This window comes from Meles meles, chromosome 1, assembly GCF_922984935.1.
Source record: "Meles meles chromosome 1, mMelMel3.1 paternal haplotype, whole genome shotgun sequence".
Taxonomy (NCBI): Eukaryota; Metazoa; Chordata; class Mammalia; order Carnivora; family Mustelidae; genus Meles; species Meles meles.
In genome coordinates, this window is record NC_060066.1 from 647,337 (window position 1) to 673,664 (window position 26,328).

Sequence of the window (26,328 nt, forward strand, 5' to 3'; positions counted from 1 at the left end):
AAGGCGCAGGTGCCGTGCCCCCCACCCCGCCCAGATGGCCACAAGTGCCGCTCACTCGGCCGGGGTCGCAGGGCCCAGGCTGGGGTGGGGCAGGCCGGGGACAGCATGCCACGTCTTCCACGGTGACTGCGCTCGTGGACATCCAGGCGGGCAAGTCCAGGCAGAGACGATTGCCTGGGAGCGGTCAGCAAGGGCTGGCGCTGGGTCAAGGGAAGGCCGAGCGAGGGCCCCGTCGTGTAGCCCCACTCCGTGCGGCCCTGCTAAGGGCTGGGTAGTGGAGCAGCCGGGCAGTGGCCAGGAGGGCCAATGACTCCCAGGCCTCGTGGGGAGGGCACCGTACCAGCCTGTGAGGCCCCCTCGGAGGCGACCCCCAGGGATCTGCCGCCTCACCCAGCAAGCCCGCTAGCCAGTCCAGCCCAGCTCTCACGTGGCCGACTTACACGGCTAACCTCCCAGCGTGGGCTCCCCGCTCCAACAAAGAATGAGCCCGACCCTTCGGTGTACACGGGGGCCATCGGTTGAGTTCCCAAGAAAGAGAATTTAAAGAAATTTCAGAAGAGGGGCACCTGGCTGGCACAGTCGTTAAGCATCTGCCTTCGGTTCAGGTCACGATCTTGGGTCCTGGGACCGAGCCCCAAGTCCAGGCTCTGTGCTCAGCGGGAGTCTGCTTCTCCCTCTCCCATTCCCCCTGCTTGTCAGCCCTCTATCTCTCTCACGTAAATAAAACATTTTAAAAAATAAAAAAACTTCAGGAGAAAACCATGTCCTGGAGCCCTTCTGTGTCATCATGGGTTTCTGGAGGGTCTGGCCCAGGCCGACGTGCCCCCACCTGCCGCCCGGCCGCTGCCCCGTGGAGTGGGGCCCGAGCCCGCTCTCATCCTGTCCACCCAACGCTCGCGCCTCTCTGAGCTCCACTGTCAGGACGGCCGTCAGGCTGACCGGCATTTCTTAGCATTTCATATCAGGGTTTTTCAGGGTCACAGACCACTGTCGCCGGAAGCAGAAATCAACCTCCCACTTTGTTACTAGGTTTTACCTGCGACACACACACACACACACACACACACACACACACACACACACACACACACACGAGGGTCGAAGAGCCATTCTCCTATGCCCTCCCCAACCTCGATTTCCTTTCCTCCAGAAGCAAGCACTGGGGCGGACCTTTCTCCTACTCACGACGGGTCTGCAGCTTTCCACACCGCTCCCCGCCAGGGCAGGGCAGGCAGCCCGCGCCATGCCAGCTCACACCCCCTGCCCCTCCTGCCTGCGTCCATGGACGGGGCCCCGGCACGGCCTCTGCGCAGGGTGCAAGTCCATCGTGCACAGCACCCTCCTCTGTGTGGGGGAGGGGCCGCCCCACAAAGCGTCTTGGTGCAGGTGCCCCGAGGGCCCTGCTGCCTGGCACCGCCCCCCCCCCCCCCGGGGCTGTGCTGGGCCTGCGCAGGCCCTGCCCCCACTTGCCCCCTGTGCTCTTCCAACGGGGTCTGCTTGGACGCGACGTCGTGCCAGGCCTCCCTTCTCTACTTTCTGTATGTTTGTATTTTTGCTGTTTTCTGGGGATTTCCTCGGCCACCTCTTCCATCTCTGGTCGCCCCGTCACTGTGTCTGTCACCCCGGAAGACGCAGCTGTGCTCTCGGGCAGCAGCTGCCTCACGGGAACATGCTCCGCTCCCCTCCCGTCTGCTTCCCCTCCCCCGAGGGTCTGCTTCCGCCAAGTCTCCGGCTTCTGCTCCTCTCAGTTCCCCGCAGGCTCCAATCTGGCTGCCATCAGGGCTGTGGGGACAGCCGGGCCCCTCGCACATGTGGCTTGTGGAGAACCAGCTCCACCTCTGGGCATCCCAGCTCTTCCCGCCCCCGGCCCAAGGGTCCTAGGAACTCAACCAGTGAGGGCCTTCGAGCGTGTACGGGTCCTGTGCTTGGCCCAGGACTACTGTCCCCAGGGGACATAGGCCTGCCCGCCAGGACGAGGCCTCAGCCCGCTCGGGACGCACCAGGCCGGCGGGAAGGGCTGCTCTCCCCTCTGCTCGCGGGTGGGAACGCTCGTTGTGGGGAGGCCCGCAGCCCACTACCGGGACGTCCTGCTGCTGAGCGTCTGCTGGTGAAACCGGCCCGCTTCACACGCGAGAGAAGACACAGACAAGTAAAAACTGCCGCGGGGAAGGGATCAGGGCTTTGTCACCGCAGGTCAGCCTCCTGTTCCAGTCGCGGCTGCTGCAGACCACCGTGCCCTTCGGAGGAGCTGCGCCAGGCGGACGGCGACTGTGCCCTGGGGCTCTTCTCACCTCCCTTCCAGCCTGGATGCACCAGTCCCAGAAGGCCTCCCAACCCCCTGCCTCGTCTTCCGCACCTCTAAGTATATACCAGGAGCTCATGCTCCCACACCCCGCATGGCCTGTCCCTTCTGTGTCCTGCTCTGCGTCCCCGCTCAGTGGGACATCCCGGCTCAGCTGCCCCGGGATCCTGTCACAAGCTGTCTTTTCAGTCACAACTGCCTCGAGGAAGAGTTTCCGCATACAACCCAGGGAGTCTGGCAGCGTGCGCAGCAGGAGGAACCGAGGAGAAGGCAGGAAGGAGGTCACGGCAGGGGCAAGTGAGATGCGACCGAGGGGCCGTAAGGAGGGTGGCAGAAGCCGGCACCCCATCCCGGGACCCGGGACCCAAAGTCACCATGAGCAGGCTGGGCTCGGGCCCAAAGCTCTAGTCCCTTGCTTCGAAGGCCCCCAGGTGCGCACGGGCCGGCCGCTTTCCCAGGCTCCACCCACCTGCGGGGCACCAAGTGGCAACAGCAGGACAAGGTCAGCTGGCAAAGAGCCAGCAGCCCCTCAGCTGAGCTCCGGGCGGCCCCTGACCCTACCCCGTCACCAGCCCCTGCCATGTCCAGGACCTTCCTGACCAGAGTCCTGTTCCGAGGGTCTGGGCCACCCGGCGCTCTCGGCCTCCCCCGGGTGCCAGAGCCGGCGGGGCTCCTAAGGAAGCCGCCGGGTCCGGTGGTGCTGCGGCTGTGGAGGGAGGCCCGGCCCCTGCCCCTGCCCAGCCACGCGGAGCGCAGAACGCTCTCCGAGGCGCCCAGCACTGAGCAGGGAGAATAGCGGGAAGCCCCTGCAGCTCTGGAGAGGGCTCTTCCCGCGCCCCCACAAGGGTCCGGGCCTCAGGGACCTGCCAGTGAGGTAGAGCGGCCCCCACCAGCAGCTAGGGCAGCCGCAGGCCGCAGGCCAAATCTCCATCCACACGCCTGCAGGCACCGGACCCGGCCCTGCCCTCCTCCTGGAGCCCGGACCACTCGTGACCCTCCGCAAAAGCTGGGGGTGGGGGGCAGGCTGCTCCCAGCCCCGCCCCAGAGGCCTCGCCCGCCTTCAGAGACCCCAGCTTACCGCCGCAGAACGCCACCCTCGCCGCGTCGTGCTTGGCCATGCCCAGCATGGGCAGCATGGTGCTCAGGATGGACATGAGGAAGGGCACCATGCCGAACACTGTAAGAGGGGGACGCGTGAGGGGGTACCCGCCACCCCCGCCTCACCTGGCCTGGCCTCCCCGCGCCCCCCCCCCCCGGAGAGGCAGAGGGGGCCTGGGCCAGGCGGTGCAGAGGCCCTTCCGACAGGCTCCGGGACGCAGGCGGAGGCGGGCCCAGCGGCACCTACCGTTGGAGGCCGCGAGGTTGGCGAGGGTCCGCACCACGAAGCAGTGGGGCAGGGCCCCGGGCTGGAACTTGCTCAGCAGCTCCTCCATCACCGTGCCCACGAACCGCTTTCCGACGGCCACCAGGACGTCGCTGGCGGCCCGCTGCCAGTCACAGACCAACTCCTGCCCCCCCCAAAATGTGCACTGATGCCCTGAGCTCACGAAGGACACAGGACCTCCCTCCCCCGCCCAGGAGAGGCCACCAAGCATTTGCCACTCCCACCGCAAGGAGCCGGCACTGGGAGCCAGGCCCCGGCGGAGCCCAGCAGCACCCCCAAAAACTGGGATGCAGGCCCCCTGCCCCCACAGCTGCCCTGAGAGTTTAGGAATTCTGCTCTCTGCTTCCATCGCCACCTCAGTCAGGGGTGACGGCTTTCCTGACGCGCCCGGCAGAGTTCTAGGGAAGCCGCATCCCGCCCCAAGCCACACAGGTGCAGCCGTACCTTCGCCCTGGTCATCTCACTGGAAGCCAGGAGGGTGACGGCCCTGGCCTGGGCCTTGTCCAGCTCACCGATGTGACTGCTCACAACCACCTCCACGGCCCTCAGGATCATCGTCCGGTAAGGGTGTGCCAACTGAGCAGAGAGACCAGGGAGGAAGGTCCTGGAAGGCGAGCCCAGCACCCAGGCACCCTGCTGACGCCTCCTGCTTGCTTTGGAGGGCTCCTCAGGACAGAAGCAGCCACGGCCACCCCAGCAGGGCGGAGAGGAGCACGCCCGGCCAGGCCTCCTGTGCCCAGCACCTTAGCGCCTCGCCCAGCAAGGACCGCGAGAGGGACTCCGGGCACCTGACGGTCAGCAGCGCCAGGAGGGTTCCCTGCGAGACTCCCGAGGGGTGACCACAGCCCTCCCCGCTGTGGCCAGGATCTCCCGGCCAGAGGCTGCACTGCCCCGTTGACGCCCCATCACGGCAGAGGTCTCTGTCACCAGGTGTCCTCCGGGCTTGGCCCTTGGCCAGCCCTCCCACCTGGGGACCCTCTCCTCACTCTGGGGCCCTTCCCACCCCAGGGAGCCTTGTCTGTCACAGCCCTCCCCACACCGGCAAATACACCCAAGGGTCCTGAGACTAACGTGGGAGATGATGGCGCCGCCCGGCCCTCGCGCCCCTGGGCCACCCCCAGCCACCACTGGGGCTTCTCCTCTGCTCTGGGTGGGCCCTGCACAAGCCCTGCCACCGGCCCAGACACAGTCCACGTCTGCACCTCGCAGCTGCGACGCCACCGGGCGCTCATCCTCGCCCAGACTGAGGACGTGTGCTGACGGCGAAGCTGCAGGTGGGGGCCGGGGGGGCGGGCAAGGAAGCCCAGGCACCCTCCTGTGATGACAGAGCTGCGGAGATGACCCGGCCCCGTGGGAGACTCTAGCCAGCCAGGAGCCCCCAGGCGCTGAGTCTGGAGGAGCGGGCAAGACACTGATTCGGCACATCGCGGCCGCCCCTTCTGCGCCACTGAGAAGGGACTGGCGCCCAGCACAGAAGCAGCGCGAAGCTCCACGGGCCACGGAAGAGCCACGGTGCGCGCGCGGTGCCCAAGCGTGGGGGCGCGCTCTCGCACCAAGAACGGTGCGTCTCTAACCCCGGCGCCCGCGGGCAGTCCTAGTGTCCTACACCAACACAGACGCTCAGGAATAATCGGCTCAGTGGCCGCTCGGGGGACGGAGCTGCTCCCCCAGGAGATGGCCCCCGACACACGAGAGAGAATGACCTCCCATTGCAGATAGATCCCTTTTTCCACATCTGGGGGTCACATCACACAAAGGGAGAAACAGTCTTTGGAGGCTGCAGAAGTGCCTTCCCTACCGGGAAGGGCCCAGACCACACGCTGAGACAGACAAGAGACAGTACACAGGGACCCAGCAGCGTCCCAGTGCCACGGAGCCGAGACCCAGCAGACAGCAGTGAGGCCAGGAGGAGCGCTGGCTCGGAGGCACTCCGGCAGCACCGACAGGGTCCCCCCGGGCATAGGCAGCACACAGGTCCCCCTGCCCGGCCCCTGCCCCGCCAGCAGGCAGCAGGAGGGTGAGGGAAAGGCCCAGTCTCCTGGGGCAGCCCCCACTTCCACCCCCACCGTGGAGTACTCGTCCCGCTGCAGCTGATGGCAAGGGGACTTCTCTCCCTGGGGGACAGCACAGACCCCGGCAGGGAGAGCGGTTCAGTCTCTGGCCAGCGACCGGGGACAGCAACACACCCAGTGTGTGTGACCACTGGATGCGGCACGGCCCCCAGCCGGTGTCCCCACACGCGGCCGAGGCGCTGGCCACAAGACAAGGGGGCTCATCTGTCCTGGAAATGCCCCGTCTCAAGGGGATGCGGCTTTTGCCCACAGCAACCGACTGCACGGCCGGCGGGGGACCACGGCCACCTACAGACACGCCCCCCTGCGCCCGCCCCCGCTGGGCAGGGACTACCTTCTCGCGCTGCCGCAGGCACTCCTCGCAGGCGCCAAGCACCTCCTCCGGCGCAGCCTCTCCCAGGGCACAAAGGGCGCTGCACACCTGCTCCTGCACCAGAGGGTCCTTGTCGGTGACGGCGTCCAGCAGGATGGCAGCCAGCTCTGCGACAACAAAGCCCCGCACGTGCGCTCAGGCCCAGCCCGCCCTGCCAGCCACCGCCTTGGCCTCCCACCGCAGGGCGCCTGCCCCCTCGCTGCCCCGCGTTCCCGCCGCCTCAGCAACCGCCCCGGCCACCCTGCCTACCTCCACCATCCACCCCGGGGGGCGCCGCCTCCCACCCCCTTGCCCGCCGGGGTCCGCTTGGCACCCACGGGCCGCCCGCTCCGAGGGCGCTCTGGCCAGCCGCACCCTGACCTGACTCCCCAGGCCCTGGCTGCTTCACGCCTCCTGCCCCCGCTGGACTGCAGCTGCCAGAAACGCCAGCGCTACAGGCGCGGGGCCAGGTGCGAAGCTGCCCCGCCCGGGAGCAGCCCAGGCCCCTAGTGGCTCCCGGAGACGCCGCCCGATGCCAAGTGCCCCTGCGTCCTGCCCGCGGGCCACCGCACTCACTCCTCACATAGGACTCGGTCATCTTGCCTCCGCGTCACCCCAGCAGGCGGGACAGCTTCTTCCCAAACCTCGAGGAAGCAAAAACACAGCAGTTAGGTTAGACGCCACCTGCTCTATAGGCGGGCATCGCGTCTGTGTAAAACATGACTTCAGGGCGCCGGGGGGGGGGTGGGGCTCAGCCTCTTAAGCCTCCAACTCTTGATTTCCTCTCAGGTCATGAACTCGGGGTCGAGCCCTAGGTCGGGCTCCCCTCTCAGCAGGGAGCCTGCTTGAGACTCTCCCTCAGCCCCGTCCCCCCTTCCTCCCGCACTCACACGCACTCTCTCTAAAACATTAACAACAACAACCCACGAATCTAGTGCCTTTTCCCGCGGGAGCCAGCTGCCACACTGGGGCAGAACCACTCATGCAGGACGGGAGGTGACTTCCCTCGACAGCTGCCCGCTGTCCTCTGACCCCCCCAGCAGCCCCAGCAGGGTGACGCCAGCCCCACGCGGTGACCTGGGCAAGCTGGGGCACTGCCTCCCCCTACGGCCTCTCCCTGGGCTGTGTCGAGGAGGGGAGCACACCTAAGGCGGACGTCACCAGCAGTCTGTGTCGGCAGAGAAACCTGCCCCGAGGGCCAAGACCAACAGCCTTGATGACCGCAGGCTCAGGACCCACAGAGCCCGAGAGTCCCAGCACGGCGCAGAATGAGCCTTGTCGTGGCTCGGACAGGCTGGGTGGCAGCTCGGGGATCTAGCGGGTTCCCTGCCACCAGAGACCGACCATCCAAACGGCCCATGGCATTGAAGAGGTGCAGCCTTCGGAGCGCCTGGGGGGCAGTCGGTTGAGTGACCGACTCTTGGTTTCGGTGCAGGTCACGGTCTCAGGGTTGAGATATCGAGCCCTGTGTCAGGCTCCGCGCTCAGTGGAGGTCTTCCCGAGACTCTCCCTCCCTCTCCCTCGCCCACTTTCTCTCTAAATGAAATAAATCTTGAGGAGCCTGAGTGGCTCAGTCCTTAAGCGTTTGCCTTTGGCTCAGGTCATGGTCCCAGGGTCCTGGGATTGAGCCCCACATCAGGCTCTCTGCTCAGGGGGGGAGCCTGCTTCTCCTTCTCCCACTCTCCCTGCTTGTGCTCCCTTTCTCGTTGTGTCTCTCTGTCAAATAAATATATATGACTTATTTTATTATTTTTATATTTTATTTATATTATTACTTTATTTATATTTATTAATATTTATTAATATTTATTAATTTTAAATTTATTTTATTATTATTATTTTTTAAAAGAATAATAAAATAAACCTTTTTAAAAAAAGAGGCGCAGTTTTCAAGCACTGCAGGCTTCGAGGGACCAAGTCCATCAGCATGCAAGTGCCTCTGCCCCTCCCCACAGGGTCACAAGGTGAGACCTACGTTGCACTCTCCAAGGCCCTTAAGGTCAGAGGGGCCATCGGCCCTCAGCACGCTCGCTGACGGCTTTCTAACACGACGTCTGCTGTTTGCCGGCAACGCCGCCGGCCCTTTGCGCATCTCTTCCACGCTGGGCCCCCCAGATTACCTCTCAGACATAAAAGGACAGAAATGATAGAGGCGGGTTGCTGTGACCTGCCCCTAACGAACAACGCTCGTCTGGCTACGGACACAAAAGGGAAGAAGCAAAGTGAGAAATCACAGGGATCGTGGCGGTGGAATGAGACGTGCGCAAAGACTCCAGCTCAGGAAGGGAGATGGCCTCAAGCGTACGTCCATCCCAACAAAACCTCAAAGAAATGACAGAAAAGATGCAAGTTTTTATTTTATTATATATTTTTAACATTTTCTTTTTAACTAATCTCTGCACGCCCAGCCTGGGGCTCAAGCTCACAACCCAAGATCAAGAGCTGCATGCTGGAGGTCCGGGTGGCTCAGTGGGTTAAGCATCTGCTTTCGGCTCAGGTCATGGTCCTAGGGTCCTCGAATCAAGTCCGGCATCAGGCTCCCTGCTCAGCAGGGAGACTGCTTTTCCCTCTCCCTTTGCCATTCCCCCTACTTGTATGTGCTTTCTCTCTCTCTCTGTCAAATAAATAAAATAAAAAAATCTTAAAAAAAGTCACAAGCTCTACTAACTGAGCCAGCAGGTGTCCCAAGGACGCAAGTTTTCAAAGAGTAAACCCACAAGAGCACTAGAAAACAGGATAAAATTAGCAAACCAGCATCTCCAGGAATCACAAGCAGCTAGAACGCAGATGGAGAAGACTGGCTTAACGACACTGGCATCAGCAAGGTGTTTCCCCTTTCTGCCTGGAAAGCATCTAAAAGTAACAAGGGAAACAAGACACAGAAACACACATTTCATTTGTGGCAGAGCAAGAAAGCAAAAACCGCAAAGCCCAAGCATCAAGGGCGGGAAACGTCACGGCTGTCGGGCGGGGTGTGAGGTTCGCCGGCAGCAAGTGCCACAGGAGCCCGAAGACACTTGCCAGAGACGGCAGCGCACCGCCGGGCGGAACCTAGACCCCGACTCCTAGGCCCACGGTCTGAAGCCACAGGGCAAGCTGCGGTCTCTGGAGCAGAGGCTTCGCCCTGTGCAGGCCACGGCCGCCTACCTCCACCACCCGGGAAGGAACCAGGGTAAACCAACTCGGGACCAGCAGGTTTGGGGCGCTCTTCAGAGAAGTGCAAAAGCCATGTGTACCCAACTCCAACAGGAGAAAAAATGAGGAAACGAGCATGAGACATGAGCTCCTAGCCCAGCCGGGAGGAACGCACCGATTTGCTCTCCTAACCCAAACAACTCAAGAGGAACAGCAGTTCTCAGTCACCTGGGTGACAGACATCAGGACATGAAGGCCAGGAGCCCTCGGTCACTCCAGCTCACTGCCTGGGGGGTGCATCCGGGAACCAGGAGGACTCAGCAATACACCTGAGTTGAGACAGACTGGGAGTATCTTGGGAGACCAGGTCCTGCCAGTTTGCAGACTCTGGTACCAGTGAGAACTCCAGGGACCTGCAGAGGGTCCTTGGTCACTCAGCTGACTTACTGGTCAAGGCTGGGTGGCAGAATAATGTCCCCAAAGATGACCATGTCCTCACCCCTAGAACCTGTGGCTATGGGACCTCCTGGGCCAAAAGGGACTCAGCAGATAGGGTTAAGGGTACAAAGCCTGTGCTGGAGGGATTATGTGGGTGAGACCAGCCTCGCTGTGTAAGTCCTCAAATGTGGAGAACCCTTCCCAGCAGGGTCAAGGGGATGACACGGAAAGAGGAGGAGAAATTCTAAGTGTGGGAAGGACCCAACCCACCATGGCTGGCTTTAAAGACAGAAAGGCGGATCTGGACCGTATAACGTGGGCGGCCACTGAAAGTCAGATGTGTCCCTGAGTCCACAGGCAGTGATCAAATAGGGACTCTGTTCCTACAACCACAATGAACCGAATTCTGCCAAGAAGCTGAGAGCAGGAAGCAGATTCTCCCCAGAGAACCCAGAAAAGAGCACAGCCCGACTGACCCCTGGATTTTAGCCTGGTGAGAGCCACATCAGCCTTCTGACCTCAAGAACCTTCGCGTACTAAATATATGTTGTTTAAGCTATGAAGTTTATGGTAATTTGTTACAGCAGCAGAGGAAAACGAATACAAGCACCATGTTTAAGAAGAAATTACCAAAAGCCAGGGAAAACCTACCCGAAAGGATTAGGAGAAACAATCCCCAGAACTCCCAACAGGCCAAGCACGGGGCTGCTCTCAGCGGCCGGACGGGAAAACACCAGTCACAGACTGTTGAGAGGAACGCTCAGAACAATCTTGCCTCAGTGCAAAGTAAAACGAGCTGCAAACTACGTGCCACTAACAAAGCCAAAAACAAGAAACGATCAAATTCTTCCTAAGTCACTCAGCTACATCCCAGCACAGAGTTCACGAATAATAAACAGGGGTGCTGTGCGGGGCTCAGGTGGTTGGGCGCCTGCCCTCAGCTCAGGTCCGAATGTCAGGGCTCTGAAACTGAGCCCCACATCTGGCTCCCTGCTGAGCGGAGAGTCTGCTTTTCCCTCTCGCTGGTGCTGCCTATCCCGATCTCTTTTTCTCGCTCAAATAAATAAATAAAATCTAAAAAAAGAAGAAGAATAGGAACACAAAAATATCCAGCACAGGGGCACCTGGGTGGCTCAGGGGGTTAAAGCCTCTGCCTTCAGCTCAGGTCACAGTCTCAGGGTCCTGGGATCGAGCCCCGCATCGGGCTCTCTGCTCAGCGGGGAACCTGCTTCCTCCTCTCTCTCTGCCTGCCTCTCTGCCTACTTGCGATCCGTCTATCAAAAAAATATATAAACCTTAAAAAAAAAAAATCCAGCACCAACAAGGTCAAATAACAATGTCTGGCATCCAATCGAAAATTACCAGGAATGCAAAGAAGCAAAAAAATACAACCCACAATGAGAATGAATCAATAAATACAAACTGATCCAGAAATGAGGCAGAAAAATTAGTAAACAACATTTAGACAGTTATTATAACTGTGTCTGTCTCATATACTCAAAAAATCCACAAGAAAGACTGCATTTGTTAATATAAAAAGGTTAAAGAAAAAGGATGGTAAAAGACAAGGCTGACGCAAGTTATAAGAAAGCTGGAGTGACTATGTCAATATTAGACAAAATAGATCAGAGACATAACGATCCTAAACATTTATGTGCCTAATAGGAAAACTTCAAAATACACAAAGCCTAAACTAATGAACATGTAAGAAAAAACAGACAAATACAAATTGTAGTGGAAGGACGCCTGGGTGGCTCAGTGGGTTAAGCTGCTGCCTTCGGCTCAGGTCATGATCCCAGCGTCCTGGGATCCAGCCCCGCATCAGGCTCTCTGTTCCGCGGGGAGCCTGCTTCCTCCTCTCTCTCTGCCTGCCTCTCTGCCTGCTTGGGATCTCTGTCTGTCAAATAAATAAATAAATAAATAAAATTGTAAAAAGTTTTTAAAAAGCAACTGTTTTTCTATTTGCTAACAATAAACAATCAAAAATGGGAACTCGTGCCATTTGCTGAGTAAAGTAATATGAAAAATTTCCCCCTGCCCTGCCAAAATATGAAACATTGAAAAATAAATTTGACAAGAGATGTATTAGACAGTAACACTGTCAAACACTGCTGAGACAGACACACACACACTTAAGGTTTATATGTTTGCTTGAGAGAAAGTGTGGGAGGGCACACACACAGGACCAGGGTGAGGGCAGTGGGCGAGGGACAAGTAAACTCTGAGCTGAGCACAGAGCCCAGCGCGGGGCCGCACCTCGGGCCCCTGAGATCCCAACCCGAGAGGAAACCAAGAGTCAGAGGCTTAACCAACTGGGCCACCCCGGCGCCCCACGCCGCTGAGAGACGTTAAGGAAAACATAAATAAGTGGAGAGACAGTGTGCAAAGGGACCGATTCTTCCCGAATGGACCTACAGATTAAATGCACCCCACTCAAAATCCCCGCAGGCTTCTCATAGAAACTGGGGGACTAACTCTACAACCCGTATGGAAGTGTAAGGCCTTAGAACAGCCGAAACAACTCTGAAACCAAACCAGACCGAACTGTAGGATTTCTACTACCTGACTTCTAGACTCATGCGGTCAACCGATTTCCCACGGAGGTACGGAGTCTCTGTAGTGGAGAAGAGACCGTCTTTCCAATGAACAGTACTGAACACCGACATGCAGCGGGACAAACCGCAGCCCGTCCTTCCCACCACGCACAAAACTCAAAATGACTTACAGACCTACATGTAAAAGTTCAAACCAGAAAATTTCGGGGGGGGGGGGGTAAAAAGCAGAAGAAATTCTCTATGACCGATACCAAAAGCAAAAGCGCTCTGGGGAAAAAGAAAAGACTTGATAAACTGAAATTCATCATAAAACTTCCGCTATTTTTTTTTTAAATAAATCTTGTATTTATTGGGCGCCTGGGTGGCTTAATCAGTAAGTGTCTGCTTTAGGCTCAGGTCATGATACCAGGGTCCTGGGATCGAGCCCTGCATCAGGCTCCCAGCTCAGCCAGGAGCCTGCTTCTCCCTCTCCTACCTGCATGTGCTCCCTCTATCTCTGTCTCTCTTAAAAGAAAAAAAAGCGCGGGGGGGGAGGGGGCAGTGGCGCACCTTGGGGCTCAGCTGTTAAGCATCTGCCTTTGGCTCAGGTCATGATCCCGGGGTCCTGGGATAGAGCCCCACATTAGGCTCCCTGCTCGGAGGGAAGCCTGTTTCTCCCTTTCCCACTTCCCCTGCTTGTGTTCCCTCTCTTACTGTCTCTCTGTCAAATAAAAAAAATTATTTTTTAAAATATTGCTTATTCTTTGGGGCGCCTGGGTGGCTCAGTGGTTTGGGCCGCTGCCTTCGGCTCGGGTCATGATCTCGGGGTCCTGGGATCGAGTCCCGCGTCGGGCTCTCTGCTCGGCAGGGAGCCTGCTTCCCTCTCACTCTCTCTGCCTGCCTCTCTGCCTACTTGTGATCTCTGTCTGTCAAATAAATAAATAAAATCTTAAAAAAAAATATGCTTATTCTTTTATTTTAGAGAGAGAGAGCACGCGCACATGCCAGGTGAGGGACAGAGGAGGAGTGAGAAGAGAAGCAGATTTTCAGCTCAATCCCAAGACCCTGAGCCAAAACCAAGAGTCAGAGGGAGGCTTAACCCACTGAGCCACCCAGGCCCCCCTAAAAAACTTCCTCTCCTTGGATATACTGCTAAGGGAATGAAATTAATGGCACCAAGGCACACCACTCAGTAACAGACACACCGTAAAATACGTCAGTACCCCTCCCCATTGCCCTCCTTTCCCTACTTCTGCCCTCACACAAGCCAGTAGACGCCCCCCTCCCCTGCGGGGGTCCTATTCCCGAGGACCGGCTCACGTGGCCCTCCCACCTCAGCCATTCCCCCTTCCCGGCCTCCTCCAGGCTCAGCGTCGGGATTTTTGCCAACACTGATCCCAGCACGATGCCACACCACTGCTTAGCCGTCCTCCTGCTGCCCACAGCACCCAACACCTCCCACGCGGGCTGTGTCAGCCTAGACCTGAAGCCCTCGCCGCTGCTCTCTCAGCCCTTTACATTCTAGGTGTCCTGGCCGCCTGGACACCCCAGGCCCCGGGGTTGGACTCTCAGCACCTCGCTTCTGCCTGTCCTCTGCAAGCCTGCCGTGTCCAGGCTGACTGGGGACTCCCACTCACTCAACAGCCCATTCCTGCTCCCGCACCTCACCCAGGACACGCCAACCTTCCAGCAAGTGAGCCAATATTCCCACAACCCTTTGTTCACGTGACGTATATGGGGTCAGTGCAAAATATTACCAGTTGTAGGCTCCAGTCTCCCTGCCATTTCCAGTGCACCAAGAGCAAGGGAAAACGTTTTGATTTTCATCCTTAGTGTGCATAGCATTTTTAAAAAACCTGTTCAGGGGCACCTGGGTAGCTCGGTCAGTGGAGGGTCCGACTTTGGTTTCCGGTTAGGTCATAATCTCATTGGTCCTGCAATCAAGCTCCAAGCTGAGTAGGGAGACGCTGTTCAAAGACTCACCCTCTGCCCCTCCCCCCACTCACTTGCTCGCTCACTTTAAAATAAATCTTATTTTAAATTTTTTATTTTTTTATTATTGTGTTATGTTAATCACCATGCAGTACCTTCAAGAGTTTTTGGTGGTGATTCATTGCATATAACACCCAGTGTTCCCTGCAGTCCATGCCCATTCCCCACCCTATTCTAACTGGTGTCAGGTGGTACCTCACTGTGGTTTTGATTTGAATTTTCCTGATGGTTAATGATGATAAACACTTTTTCATGTGTCTGTTAGCCATCTGTATGTCTTCTTTGGAGAGGTGTCTGTTCATGTCTTCTGCCCATTTTCTGACGTGATTATCTGTTTCGTGTGTGTTGAGTTTGAGGAGCTCTTTATAGATCTTGGATATCAGCCCTTTGTCTGTAATGTCATTTGCAAGTATCTTCTCCCATTCTGTGGGTTGCCTCTTTGTTTTGTTGACTGTTTCCTTTGCTGTGCAGAAGGTTCTTATCTTAATGAAGTCCCAAAACTCCTTTTTTGCTTTTGTTTCCTTTGCCTTTGGAGATATGTCTTGAAAGAAGTGGCCATGGCCAATGTTGAGGAGGTTACTGCCTGTGTTCTCCTCTAGGATTTTGGTGGATTTCTGCCTCACGTTGAGGTCTCCCATCCATTTAGAGTTTATCTTTGTGTCTGGTGTAAGAGAATGGTCAAGTTTTATTCTTCTGTATATCGCTGTCCAATTTTCCCAGAACCGTTTATTGAAGAGACTGCCTTTCTTCCATTGGATATTTTTTCCTGCTTTGTCGAAGATTATTTGACCATAGAGTTGAGGGTTCACATCTGGGCTCTCTACTCTGTTCCACTGGTCAATGTGTCTGTTTTTGTGCCAGTACCACGCTGTCTTGGTGATCACAGCTTTGTAATAGAGCTTGAAATCAGGCAACGTGATGCCACCAATTTTGTTTTTCTTTTTTAACATTTCCTTGGTGATTCAGGGTCTTTGCCAGTTCCATACAAATTTTAGGATTGTTTGTTCCAGCATTTTGAAAAATGCTGTTGGTATTTTGATGGGGAGGGCACTGAAAGTATAGATCGCTCTGGGCAGCACAGACATCTTAACAATGTCTGTTCTTCCAATCCATGAGCATGGAACGGTCTTCCATCTTTTTGTGTCTTCTTCGATTTCTTTCATGAGTGTTCTGTAGTTCCTTGAGTACAGATTCTTCACCTCTTTTGTTAGGTTTATTCTAAGGCATTTTGTCATTTTTGGTGCTACTGTAAAGGGAATCAATTCTCTAATTTCACTTTCTACAGTTTCATTGTTAGTGTATAAGAAAGTAACTGATTTCTGTGCACTGATTTTGTATCCTGCCACATTACTACATTCATTACTGAATGGCTGTATGAGTTCTAGTAGTTTCGGGGTGGAGTCTTACGGGTTTTCCACATAGAGTATCATGTCATCTGCAAAGAGAGAGCGTTTGAGTTCTTCTTTGCCAATTTGATACCTTTTATTTCTCTTTGTTGTCTGATTGCTGTTGCCAGGACTTCTAGTGCTATGTGCAACAACAGTGGCGAGAGTGGGCGTCCTTGTCCCGTTCCTGATCTCAGTGGGAAGGCTCTCACCTTTTCCCCTTTGAGAATGATATTCGCTGTGGGTTCTTCATAGATGGATGTGATGAAATTGAGGAATGTTCCCTCCATCCCTATGCTCTGAAGAGTTTTAATCAGGAACGGATGCTGTACTTTGTTGAAGGCTTCTTCTGCATTAATTGAGAGGACCATGCGGTTCTTGTTTTATTGATGGGGTCTATCACGTTGACTGACTTGCAATATTAAACCACCCTTGCAGCCCAGGAACAAATCCCACCTGGTCATGGTGGATAACCCTTTTCATGTGCTGCTGGATCCTACTAGCTGGGATCTTGTTGAGAATCTTGGCATCCGTATCCATCAGGGTATTGGTCTGAAATTCTCCTTTTTGATGGGGTCTTTGCCTGGTTTTGGGTGGCTCGGTCAGTTGAGTGTCCAACCTTGGTTTTGGCTCAGGTCATGGTCTCACGGGTCCTGGGATGGAGTTCCAAGCTCAACGGGGAGTCCACTGTAACATTCTCGCCCCCTGCCCCTCCTCCAACCCCGCTTACTTGCTCACTCTCTCTAAAATAAATAAATCTTAAAAAAAAAAAAAAAAAACCTATCCATGGAAGGAACAGAATCAAAATCCTCCCATATGACCCAATATTATAGAGCTCAATTTTCCTGAATCTACAAATATATGAGACAGGATATTGGAGGGTATTGGATGAAATGGTCCAAAATTCATATAGAAGAATTAATGTACAAGAATAGCCAATTAAAAAAAAAAAGAAGAGCCAGTTAAATTTTTAAAAAGTATACGAAGAGGAGGATTTGTCCTATATTATGTTGAAGTGTATTAAGTCAATGGAACTATATAAAAATTCCAGAAATGAACACCAATAAGGAAGAAAACATTATGCAAGAAAGACAGAGTTTTAAATCATACAGACCGATTAATCAATAGTGTTGAAACAGCAAATTAAACACTCAGGGAAAACACTAGCCTCCCCACACCTCTCCTTACCCCAACACGAACTATAGATGCACATGAGTTAAATGGAAAGATGAAATGTGGGGCGCCTGGGTGGCTCCGTGGGTTAAAGCCTCTGCCTTCAGCTCAGGTCATGATCCCAGGGTCCTGGGATCGAGCCCCACGTCGGCCTCTCTGCTCAGCAGGGAGCTTGCTTCCCTCTCTCTGCCTGCCTCTCTGCCTGCTTGTGATCTCTGTCTGTCAAATAAATAAATAAGATCTTTGAAAAGAAAAAAAAGAAAGACGAAATGTAAAAGTCCAAGTCGGAAGCACACGTAACCCTTCTATAGTCTCGAAGCAGGAAAGGACGTGCTGCGCCAGACAAAACGCAGACACGTTAACGAACACTGTTCAGTTTGCCTATCAAAAAAAAGTAAAGTTTCTGAGTCAAACATACATAAAATTTGACAACCATGTGCACAGTTACCCCCTGCGCACAACCGTACGTGCTCACACAGCTGGTCCGACCGCCAGAGCAGAGAGTCCATAAGCGACAAAGTAGCACAAGTCACTCGTCACACACGCAAGCGGTTGCACGGCGGGAGCCTGGCACGCGGCAGACCCGGCGGGCAGCGGCGGTCGTCCCGGGGGTGAGGGCCAGCAGAGCCTGCGGGGCGCCTGCCTCTGGCCCAAGCAGTCACACCCGCGACGGAATCACCCCCGTTTTGAAACCCTCACACGAGCGCAAGCATGGGAGCGCGGCAGGAAGCGGAGCCCGTAGAGTCCAGAGCTCGACCGCCCGGCGGAAAAGAGAAGAGCGCGCCGCCAGACAAGGCCAGAGGGAGAGGTCCCGTCCACACCACCGCCGGCAGGTGCCCTGTGTGTGACGCACGACACGCTGAGACAGCACAGACCGCTCTCTGCGGAGACAAACCAACGTGAGCAGGTCGCCGGACAAACCAGGACAAACGCCCCGTGGGGTCAGAGGGTGCAGGGACAAGGAAGGGTCTGGGCCCCGAAGGCGCCCCGCATCTTGCAGGAAGTGTGTGCCGCGCACGGACTGCCCGGCCAGCACCTCAGAGGCTCCGGCTGTTGTAGTACACAGAGCCCAGCAGGCTGGAGAGGAACCTGCTGCTCCTTAGTGGCTAGTTACCGGCACAGCAGGACTCGCCCAGGACCGGCTCCCACAGGCTCTGCTCTCCGCCCGTGCTGCGGCGCAGACCAGCACAGGTCAAAGGCATGGTCGAGGAGGGCCTCCCTCCCTGCATCCTACACATCGCAGCCGAGTGAAGCAGCGGCTTCCTCCTCATTCACCGGGACAGGCGTTCCACCACATCTAGTACGCCGACCAGGCGCCGTCTGAGCCCGCGGAGTCCAAGCCCTTGGCTTGAAGGACACCCACGTGTATCATGGCAGCCACGCGACACGGCAGAGGCTAACCGAGGTGCTAGGCCAACTGCTCCAAGCCCAAGGTGGGTCAGGAGGGGGCATGGGAGGCGAGGAGGCCATGGACACCACTGCCCAGAGGAAGCCACGTGCCTGTCTCAGGGTCAGGCCACCGTGTGGGGTCACGGGAATGACCCAGCCCTGCAGCAGGCCCCAGGACCCAGAGAAGAATCAACTTCCAGAGTCGCCAACAAGAATCTGGGCTGAGCAGCTGGGGAGGGCAGTTCAACAGTTCATTGCTCACCGTCCCTCGGGAACACTGTTTCTCCACCCACGCCGTCCCAAGCTGTGTCGCTGGGTTCACAGGGAAACCCCCAGAGCCACGTGGCCCTCCAGCTCAGTGAAGAAACCCCAGTCCTCGTACCTCCAGCGGCCAGTGGTCCCTGAGCACTGGCCAGGCGCCCACAAGAGCCACGGGGGCTCTCTGGGACCCACCTCGAGGAGACTGAGTGAAGAGGCTCACGAGGTCTGCAGCGGCTGCTCACATGCGACCGGACTGCTCACCTGGGCCTCAGCGCACCCTGGCCTGAGTGCAGACACCTGCTTCCAAGCACATGGGACTAGTGGGGAACGCAAGCAGGCAGGAGTCCCCCAGTTTCCACCTCTGAGCTATGCTGTCCCTCGGCAGGCAGCAACCAGCCCTGGGGAGTGAGAAACAGCGAGACACAGGTCCCAGCAGGCAGGGCAGCCTGAATATTGGTTTCACGGTAACCAAGGGAGCTCAACTCAGGTCATGCCGCTCCGACACCACAGAGAGACCAGAGGCACCTGCTCACTTGAACCACGACAGGCTGAGGCCTGGAAGTAAAGACCCTGCGGACAGCAGCAGCCCCAGACCCCCTGGGCGCGGGGGCTGCAGGCCTGAGATTAGCTGTGCACGACCAAGCCCCTGCTGGAGTGTCCCACAACTGACCGTTCCCACATGGGTCTCCCGGGGCCGCGTCCCCGCTGTCTCCATCCGACCCCTCAAACCCAACAGCTCCACTGCTCCCCTCACCATCTTCACCGACCTCTCCCCGCCCCCAACACACCTGCCTCTTTCCCCGCGTCATGGCGCACTGGGCGGTCGGGTCAGCAACCAGCATCACCCTTCCTGCTCCCCGCCTCGCTGCCGCACCTGACCCTCTTCTCCACCCCCACCTTCCCTTTCAGAGGTGCTCCCTGCCCCCAAGGCTGCGCCCCAACCCCAAGCCACCTGCTCGCCGCACCAGCCACTGCAGCTCCCGGCCCCAGGCAAGGCCAGGCCTCCGGGTCCCCGCAGGCCCGCTGCCCCCACCGCACCCCTGACTCACTTCGCGGCTCTCGAGCCGGCCGGCCCCGCGCCCCGCTCCACCGGGCGGGCAAAGCGGAAGGTCTGCACGCTCCGCGCCTCGGAGCCGGGGGCCGCGCGCCGGCCCGGCCCAGCACCACCGGGCCCTCGGCTGACCTGCCCGCGGCACCACCTGGCCGCTGCGCCCAGCAGCCCTCGCGGCGGCCGGACAGGCCAGTCCCTGCGGCGGGCCGCCCCCCCCGACGCCCGCGAGCCAACGGGAAGGGGCCTCTCGGGTTCAGGCGCGGCTTCCCCGAGAGGACAGTCCTCCGCGCCCGGGGCGCGCCCCAGGCCCCCGCACCCCGCGCCGGCGTGGGGCAGAAGGGGCGCGGCCGGCTCCCGGGCCTCTTCCGGGCTGTGGCGCCGGCTCCTCGGCCCCGCCCGGCGCACCTGGGCCGGGGGGCGGGCTCGGCCCCGCGACGCCCAGGACCCTCCTCGCGCTCGCCCGCTGACCTTGGGGAGGCGCCTCCCGGCTCGGCTTCCCACGAGGCCCCGGCCGACGGCGCGGACCCAGACTCTCCGGCCGCGGCTCCCCGAGGGACGCCTCTCCGAGCGAGCGCCGCGGGCCCCCGGCCGCCGCTTTACCTGAGGAGCTGCAGCCCCGGCCCGGGCGCCGCCCTCTCAACCCGCCCTGCCCGGAGTGGTGGGCGGGGTCGCGCGCCGAGTCCGCCCCCGCCACCCTCCGCCAACCGCGGCCCGGCGCGCGGCAGCCCGGCCCCGCCCCCAGGCGATCTCTGCGCTCATTGGCCGGAGACGCGTCCCTCTCTCGCTCTGCCTCTCTCCACCACGCCCACCGGGCCCCCGCGAGCGGGAGTGCGCAAACTCCGCCTCACGCTCGGCCCCGCCCCCCGGCCGTCTGGAGACCTCGACTCCCGACCGTTGCGCGCGAGCGCGGCCTCCCGGCTGGCCGTCAGGAACGCGGCCGGTCAGTGCGCAGGCGCGGGGCGTGCACGTCCCGCTTCCCCGCGCGGGACCCGGCCCCCCCACCGCCTCTCTGCTCTTGTCCGCCTCTGACACTGACCTCGCGGAGGCGCGGGCGCCACACTGCGCTCAGGGCCAGGCCCCTCGCAAACACGGGCCTGTGCAGGGACACACGCGGGCCCTCTCCCGCTCCGCTACCGCTCACGCAGGAACGCACACGCGGCCCTCCCGGCCAACCCCCGGAGACCCTGCGGCCGTCGACCCCCGAGCGAGCAGAGACGAGTTCCGTGGGCCGACCGGGGGTCGGGATGAGCCGGGGCGCTGCAGAGGGCGCGGAACAGGCAACAGTAAGACGCACGGAGGAGGATCGGACTCCCAGGGAAGCAGCGGGCGGGGGCAGCGATCTGCACCAGGCACAGCACGGGCACAGCCTCGCAGGCCGAAGTCATCTGGGCACGTTTGCGGACGGAAGAAAAGGCGGGCGTCGCCGCAGCTCCGGAAGCGAGAAGGGCCCTCTGAGAAGGAAGTGGTTGGCAGCCCCACGTCCAGGCCGAGCCCGCGTCTTCATCTTGCAGCGAGCCGTGGCTGATGGCCTGAAGGTGCAGGGTGGGGCCCTGGAGCACACACTGGGGCAGGGTGGACAGTGCAGGGAGAGACATTCCCTTCCCCAAGAGGAAAGGGGTTCAGCCCTTTTCTGTTGCAGGGATGGAGCCCAGAAGACAGGGACAGAAGGCCGACGGTGAGATGCTCTGCAGATGGGGCCTGGTCCCTTGGGAAGAGCCCCAACCACCCCCAGACCCCTCACGCAGCACGCAGAAGTTGCTAGGGCAGGAGGCAGGCCTTTTCGAAGGTCCCGTCTGAAGGATTCACTTTCCTGCCCCAGGCCCCGCCTCCAGACTTGGCCAGTGCCCAGCAGCCCTGCTGACTCTGTCCTGTCCCCAGCCTTACCTTAGCCAGACTTCACTCCCCAAGGGCACAAACTGCTCCAGCAAACATCACAGCTGTCATTTTATTACACTATCGATGCCGTCTCCTGTCTGTGACCTCCAGGAGAGGAAGGCCCATGTCTGTGATTTGCTTCCAAGTGCTCGGCACCAAGCCCCGTGCATGATGGGGCTCAAGGCGTCTCGTGATGGGTGGGTGACCGAGACTGTGAAGGAGGAGGGCATGAAAGGCGCTGCAAAGCGAGGGCGCACAGAGCTGGTGACCGTTCTAGGTCCTGCCTGTCTCCACACGATTCTCAGTGGCTTCCTTTTCTGTTCTGGCACTGGTGGGAGCTAGGAAGGTGACAGCCAACACGGTCCCCAGGCTCCCCGGCAGCAGTGCGGAGGCACACACACCTCTGGCCGAACCCACACCATCTTCCCTTTCACTGCGCCAGCCCCCTAACTCCTGAGTAATAACCCCTCTGCTTGAAACCCAGAGGTTTCTCTTCCCAACCTGCACATCAGCAGCGCAGAAAGTCTGTCCATATTTTCTATATTCCAGGCAGTTAGACTAGCAAGGGCAGTGGGTGAGCAAGGGAGCACACGACACAAGCCTTGCTCACAGCAGTTCATCCCCTCTCACCCCCGCAGGGCTAGGAGAACGAGTCTGTCCTACCAGACCATTCCCAGGCCTCCACGGCCACAGGCACACCATGACCACTATAGATCCCCACAGGGAACAAGCCAGGGCCTACAGACAATCACAAGCCTCTACCAAGAGCCAGGCCCTCCCAGGACGCCTGCATGACAGCAGCCCAGCAGCCACCAAGCCGGCTGGCTCAGACTGGAGAGACCATGCATGTGCCCCTCGATGGGCCAAATTCTCACCCGTAGAACTTGGCTGTGGTTTGCGATCCTGGATGAGAACGCCTACTGTGGGATGGCTGTGTCAGGTGTGGTCCGTAGACGGGACGCAGGGACTGAGGGGGGTGGCCACTCCATGCCACATAGACCATGCCAGCCACACAGTAGATGCGCATCAACGTCGTCTGCTGCTCCCGTGGCAACAGTGCCCCCAGAACGCTCTGCAGGCCAGAAGTCAGGGGTCGTGTTGGCTTTCCTCTCCTAGAGCCCAGACTGGAGGCCCTTGCTTGCCTTGGAGATGGGCCGTCAAGTCTGAGGAGAGCTCTGGGGGCAAGGCCAGGGTCAGTGGACCTGGCGGCCTCCTCACTACCCTCGCAAAGGAAGAGGGGCACGCACCAGCGCACGCCGAGTTTCCTTCCCCTTCTTTGTATACTTAGAAGCCCTGCTTGCTTCCCTCGCCCACCCTCCCCACACGCTTCTTGAAAGGTCTTTTGTGACTAGTCACATAAGGCCTCACCTGGCCTTGGGATTCTCACCCCACAAGGAGCGGGCCCCATGCAGGATGAGGACAGTTCCAGCAAGACTTTCTCAGAGAAGGCAGGCCCTGGGGGACAGAACACCCCTCTTTGAGGGCACAATGCAAGAGCAGCTCTAGAACCTCCATTCTGGAATCTGCCCCTGCTTCCCCAGAGCCTGCCTCCACCCACACCAGTCCACGGCTGCGTTCGCCTCCCACTCTGAGCTCTCAGCCCTGGTCACTCCCCTGCCTCTGGCCCAGTCCCAGAAAGACTTCAGAAACGGGGGTGCAGCCTCGAGGGGCCCAGGGCCCAGCAGCCTCCGCTGGCCCTTTTGCCCTAGCCCTGCTGAGCCCGGTCAGGCCTCTGCCCCGCCCCCTGCTCCTCCTACCCAAGGCCCCGCCCCCTCCCGTGGCACCCCGCCCTCCATGAAGGGCAGTGCCCGGCGAAAGCTGGACCAGCAAAACTTCATGGAGCAGGTGCGCGAATGCAGAGACAACGGCTACCTGCTCTCTTCCAGAAAGATTGGCTCTGGGGCCTTCTCCAAAGTCTACCTGGCCTACGCCACACATGAGCGCATGCGGCACAACCCCAAGCTGGCCTCCGACCTGCGAGGCAAGCACCATGCCATGGTGAGGCAGGCCCGTCTCCCACGGGTGCAGACAGCAGGCCAGCCCCAGCGGCCCCCATGCTAACCCCACTGGGGCACCTCCCTGCCGTGTCAGCTCCCTCCTGCTCTGGCGTCCTCCCAAGGACCTGCGAGCTGGCCACTCCCAGCTCCAGAACCCCTGGAGCATATCAGGGCCAGGAGGGAAGGGGAAGGTCTCTCTAGACCCCCAGGGATTCTGCTTCCCAGCCTTACCCCAGTCAAGCTCAGCAGTGTGCACAAAGGACATGGGGCCTGTTCACGTCCCCGTTCAGGGGCTGTGGCCTACACACAGGGGCCACCCTCCGCCCCTGCAGGTGGCTATCAAGATCATCTCCACTGCTGAGGTCCCCGTGGAGTTCTCCCAGAAGTTCCTGCCCCGTGAGATATCATCCCTCAACGCTACCTACAAGCACCTAAACGTGGTAGGCAGAGACCCCGACACGGCTAATGCCCATCCTGCCCAGGAGCACCCCCTTTCCCACCAGGGACCCTGATGCTTGGGGCCCAGCCCCATCCTGAGCCCCTGCGCCAGTGCCCTGGCCAAGCCCTCCTTGGGTGATGCAGGCTGGGTTTCGGCAGGTGCAGCTCTATGAGACCTACCACAATAGCCAGCGCTCCTACTTGGTGCTGGAGTTGGCGGCCCGCGGGGACCTGCTGGAGCACATCAACGCCGTGTCGGACCACCGCTGCTGCCCGGGGCTGGACGAGGAGGAGGCCCGTGGGCTGTTCTGGCAGCTGGTCAGTGCTGTGGCCCACTGCCACAGCTCTGGCATCGTGCACAGGTGAGGGGGTGCCCTCACCGCCTGTCCCCCCCATCCCGCATGGAGAGGCACAACAAGCCCAGGACCAGCCCTGCTTCCCCTTCCCTACGCAGGGATCTCAAGTGTGAGAACATCCTGCTAGATGACCAGGGCCTCCTAAAGCTGACCGGTGAGCCTGCGGCCCGGCCCCACCCCTGTCCTAACCCACCCCGCCTCACCGCCCCCAGCCTTCAGCTTATTCGGGAGGCCCGCCCGTGCTCACGGCTGTCCCGGCCAGGACCCCAGCCTCTACCCTCGACTGCTTCAGACTTTTTTCAGTTTGTATGGCTTTAAAGACCCGTTGAATTATTTAAGAGAAAGAGAGAGAGGAGGGGCAGAGGGAGAGGGAGAATCCTGAAGCAGGCTCCGGGCTGAGCGTGAAGCCAGATGCAGACCCCGGGCTCTATCCCAGGACCCTGAGATCGTGACCTGAGCTGAAACCAAGAGTGGGCTGCTCAGCTGACGGAGCCACCCAGGTGCCCCGCCCGCTTCTGACTTGACCCCAACCTGGCTTGACCTTTGACCCTCCAGGAGGCCCAGCCCCACGCTGGCCCCCATCTGTGCTTGGGACACGCACCCACTCTGCGTCTGCCCCACAGCCCCCTCTCCCGAGCCCAACGTCCTTTCCCCTCCTGCCCCCTCCCCACACCACGCATCCCCGCAGACTTCGGCTTCTCCAACTGCTCGGGCCTCAAGGACTCGCTGCTGAGCACCTTCTGCGGTTCTGTGGCCTACGCGGCCCCCGAGATCCTCATGAGCAAGAAGTACAACGGGGAGCAGGCCGACCTGTGGAGCCTGTGAGTGGCCCCTGGCACAGGCAGGACCGTGGGAGGGCAGGAGGGGTGCAGGCCCTGAGCCGCCCGTGTCCCCAGGGGCGTCATCCTCTATGCCATGGTGGCCGGGAGGCTGCCCTTCAAGGAGCATCGGCCACACCGCATGGTGCACCTCATGCGCCAAGGCCCCACCTTCAGGCCGGGCATGTCCCCAGGTGAGCCAGAGCACGGGTCCCTCCCAAGTCCCGGCAAGAAAGATCTGGGTCCAGGGGCGCCTGAGGGGCTCCCTTGCTGCAGCGTCTGCCTTTGGCTCAGGTCACAATCCTGGGGTCCTGGGATTGAGTCCGGCAGTGGGCTCCCTGCTCAGTGGGGCGCCTGCTTCTCCCGCTGCCCCTCCTCCTGCTCATGCTCTCTCTCTCTCAAATAAAATCTTAGGGAGAGACTGGGTCCAGAGACAGGTCATTATGCCCAGTGAGGGGAGTGGTTGGGGCACGGGGGCCGAGCAGGCATCCCACCCCCCCCACCCCCCCCCCGTCCGGGCTGGTACATGGACGGCAGCACAGAGGTGAGAGGGCAGCGGGGCTGGAGGTGGCGCAGACTCAGTCTCCTTGTCTGGAAAGCAGCGGTCCCGGGGGGCTCTGAGCTCTGCACCGGCCCAGGGCACGCCACCTTCCCTCTCGGTGCCTCCATCTCACGGACTCCCTCCGCGCGTTCGGGTGACTGCACGGGACGCCGCCTCCAAACTGCCCCGCACTGCTGACAGTCCTGGGCACGGGCAAGAGAGTGGGCAGTGGGAGGCCACAGCCGCGAGCCCTTGCCCACAGAGTGCCAGGACCTGATCCGGGGCCTGCTACAGCTAAGGCCGCGCGCACGCCTGGACCTGCAACAGGTGGCCGCCCACTGCTGGATGCTGCCCGCCACGCATGCGCTCTTCTGCACCATGCTCCGCTCGTCGCCAGGTGGGCGGGCCCCCAGCGGGGCGGGCGGGGCCTCTGCCGCTCGGCGCCCCTTCTGATTCCCCACGACTGCCGGTTGCAGTGAAGCCAGCCAAGTCGCAGCCGCCCGCAACCCTGCATCCCACGGAGCCTGGCAGAGACTCAGAGCGTCCAAGGCCACTCCTGCAGCTCCGGCGCCCCCAGCACGGGGGGACTCACCGCGGGAATGCTTCCGGCCTGACGCCTGAGCCCCCAGGAGTCCCAAGAGGTGCAGGATCTGCCCAGCGGGGGCCCCGGAGCATGGCAGCAGCCAGCCTGGGGGTGGGCGCCTCTGGGTAGCCACTATCCCTGAGGACCACGCCTGAGCACTGCCTGGGCACCCGAGGATGGGTAGGCCCAGGGGAGGCCAGATAAAGCATATATTTTACGGAGGGGACGCGCGCGTCGGTGCAGGAAGGGGAA

The 26,328-nt window shown here is 59.5% G+C and overlaps 2 protein-coding genes across 9 annotated transcripts in view; one reads left to right on the plus strand and one right to left on the minus strand.

Moving 5' to 3' along the window:
• Nucleotides 1–20,639, minus strand: part of MROH1 (maestro heat like repeat family member 1) — a 59,274-nt gene extending 38,635 nt beyond the window's left edge. For 6 of the 8 annotated variants that reach the window (XR_006820992.1, XM_046024279.1, XM_046024259.1 and 3 more), the window contains exons 1-6: nt 19,937–20,094; nt 6,687–6,754; nt 6,093–6,238; nt 4,131–4,262; nt 3,648–3,810; nt 3,381–3,479 (exon numbers count right to left, since the gene is read on the minus strand). Coding sequence is in view for 7 of the 8 variants with exons in the window: in XM_046024279.1 (XP_045880235.1) it covers nt 3,381–3,479; nt 3,648–3,810; nt 4,131–4,262; nt 6,093–6,238; nt 6,687–6,708 (562 nt within the window). In the remaining variant the exon portion in view is untranslated. Of the gene's footprint in view, nt 1–3,380; nt 3,480–3,647; nt 3,811–4,130; nt 4,263–6,092; nt 6,239–6,686; nt 6,755–19,600; nt 19,752–19,936; nt 20,095–20,504 lie in introns of those variants that run through there. The other 2 variants (XM_046024243.1, XM_046024253.1) reach the window with 2 other exon arrangements.
• A 2,485-nt stretch (nt 20,640–23,124) lies between these two features.
• LOC123953921 (testis-specific serine/threonine-protein kinase 5-like) lies at nt 23,125–26,229 on the plus strand. Its single transcript, XM_046024367.1, has 8 exons — nt 23,125–23,341; nt 23,673–23,780; nt 23,938–24,140; nt 24,233–24,288; nt 24,823–24,955; nt 25,031–25,146; nt 25,756–25,890; nt 25,970–26,229. The coding sequence occupies exons 1-8, from the start codon at nt 23,138–23,140 to the stop codon at nt 26,203–26,205; spliced, it is 1,191 nt and encodes a 396-aa protein (XP_045880323.1). The 5' UTR covers nt 23,125–23,137; the 3' UTR covers nt 26,206–26,229.
• The last annotated feature ends 99 nt before the right edge of the window (nt 26,230–26,328 follow it).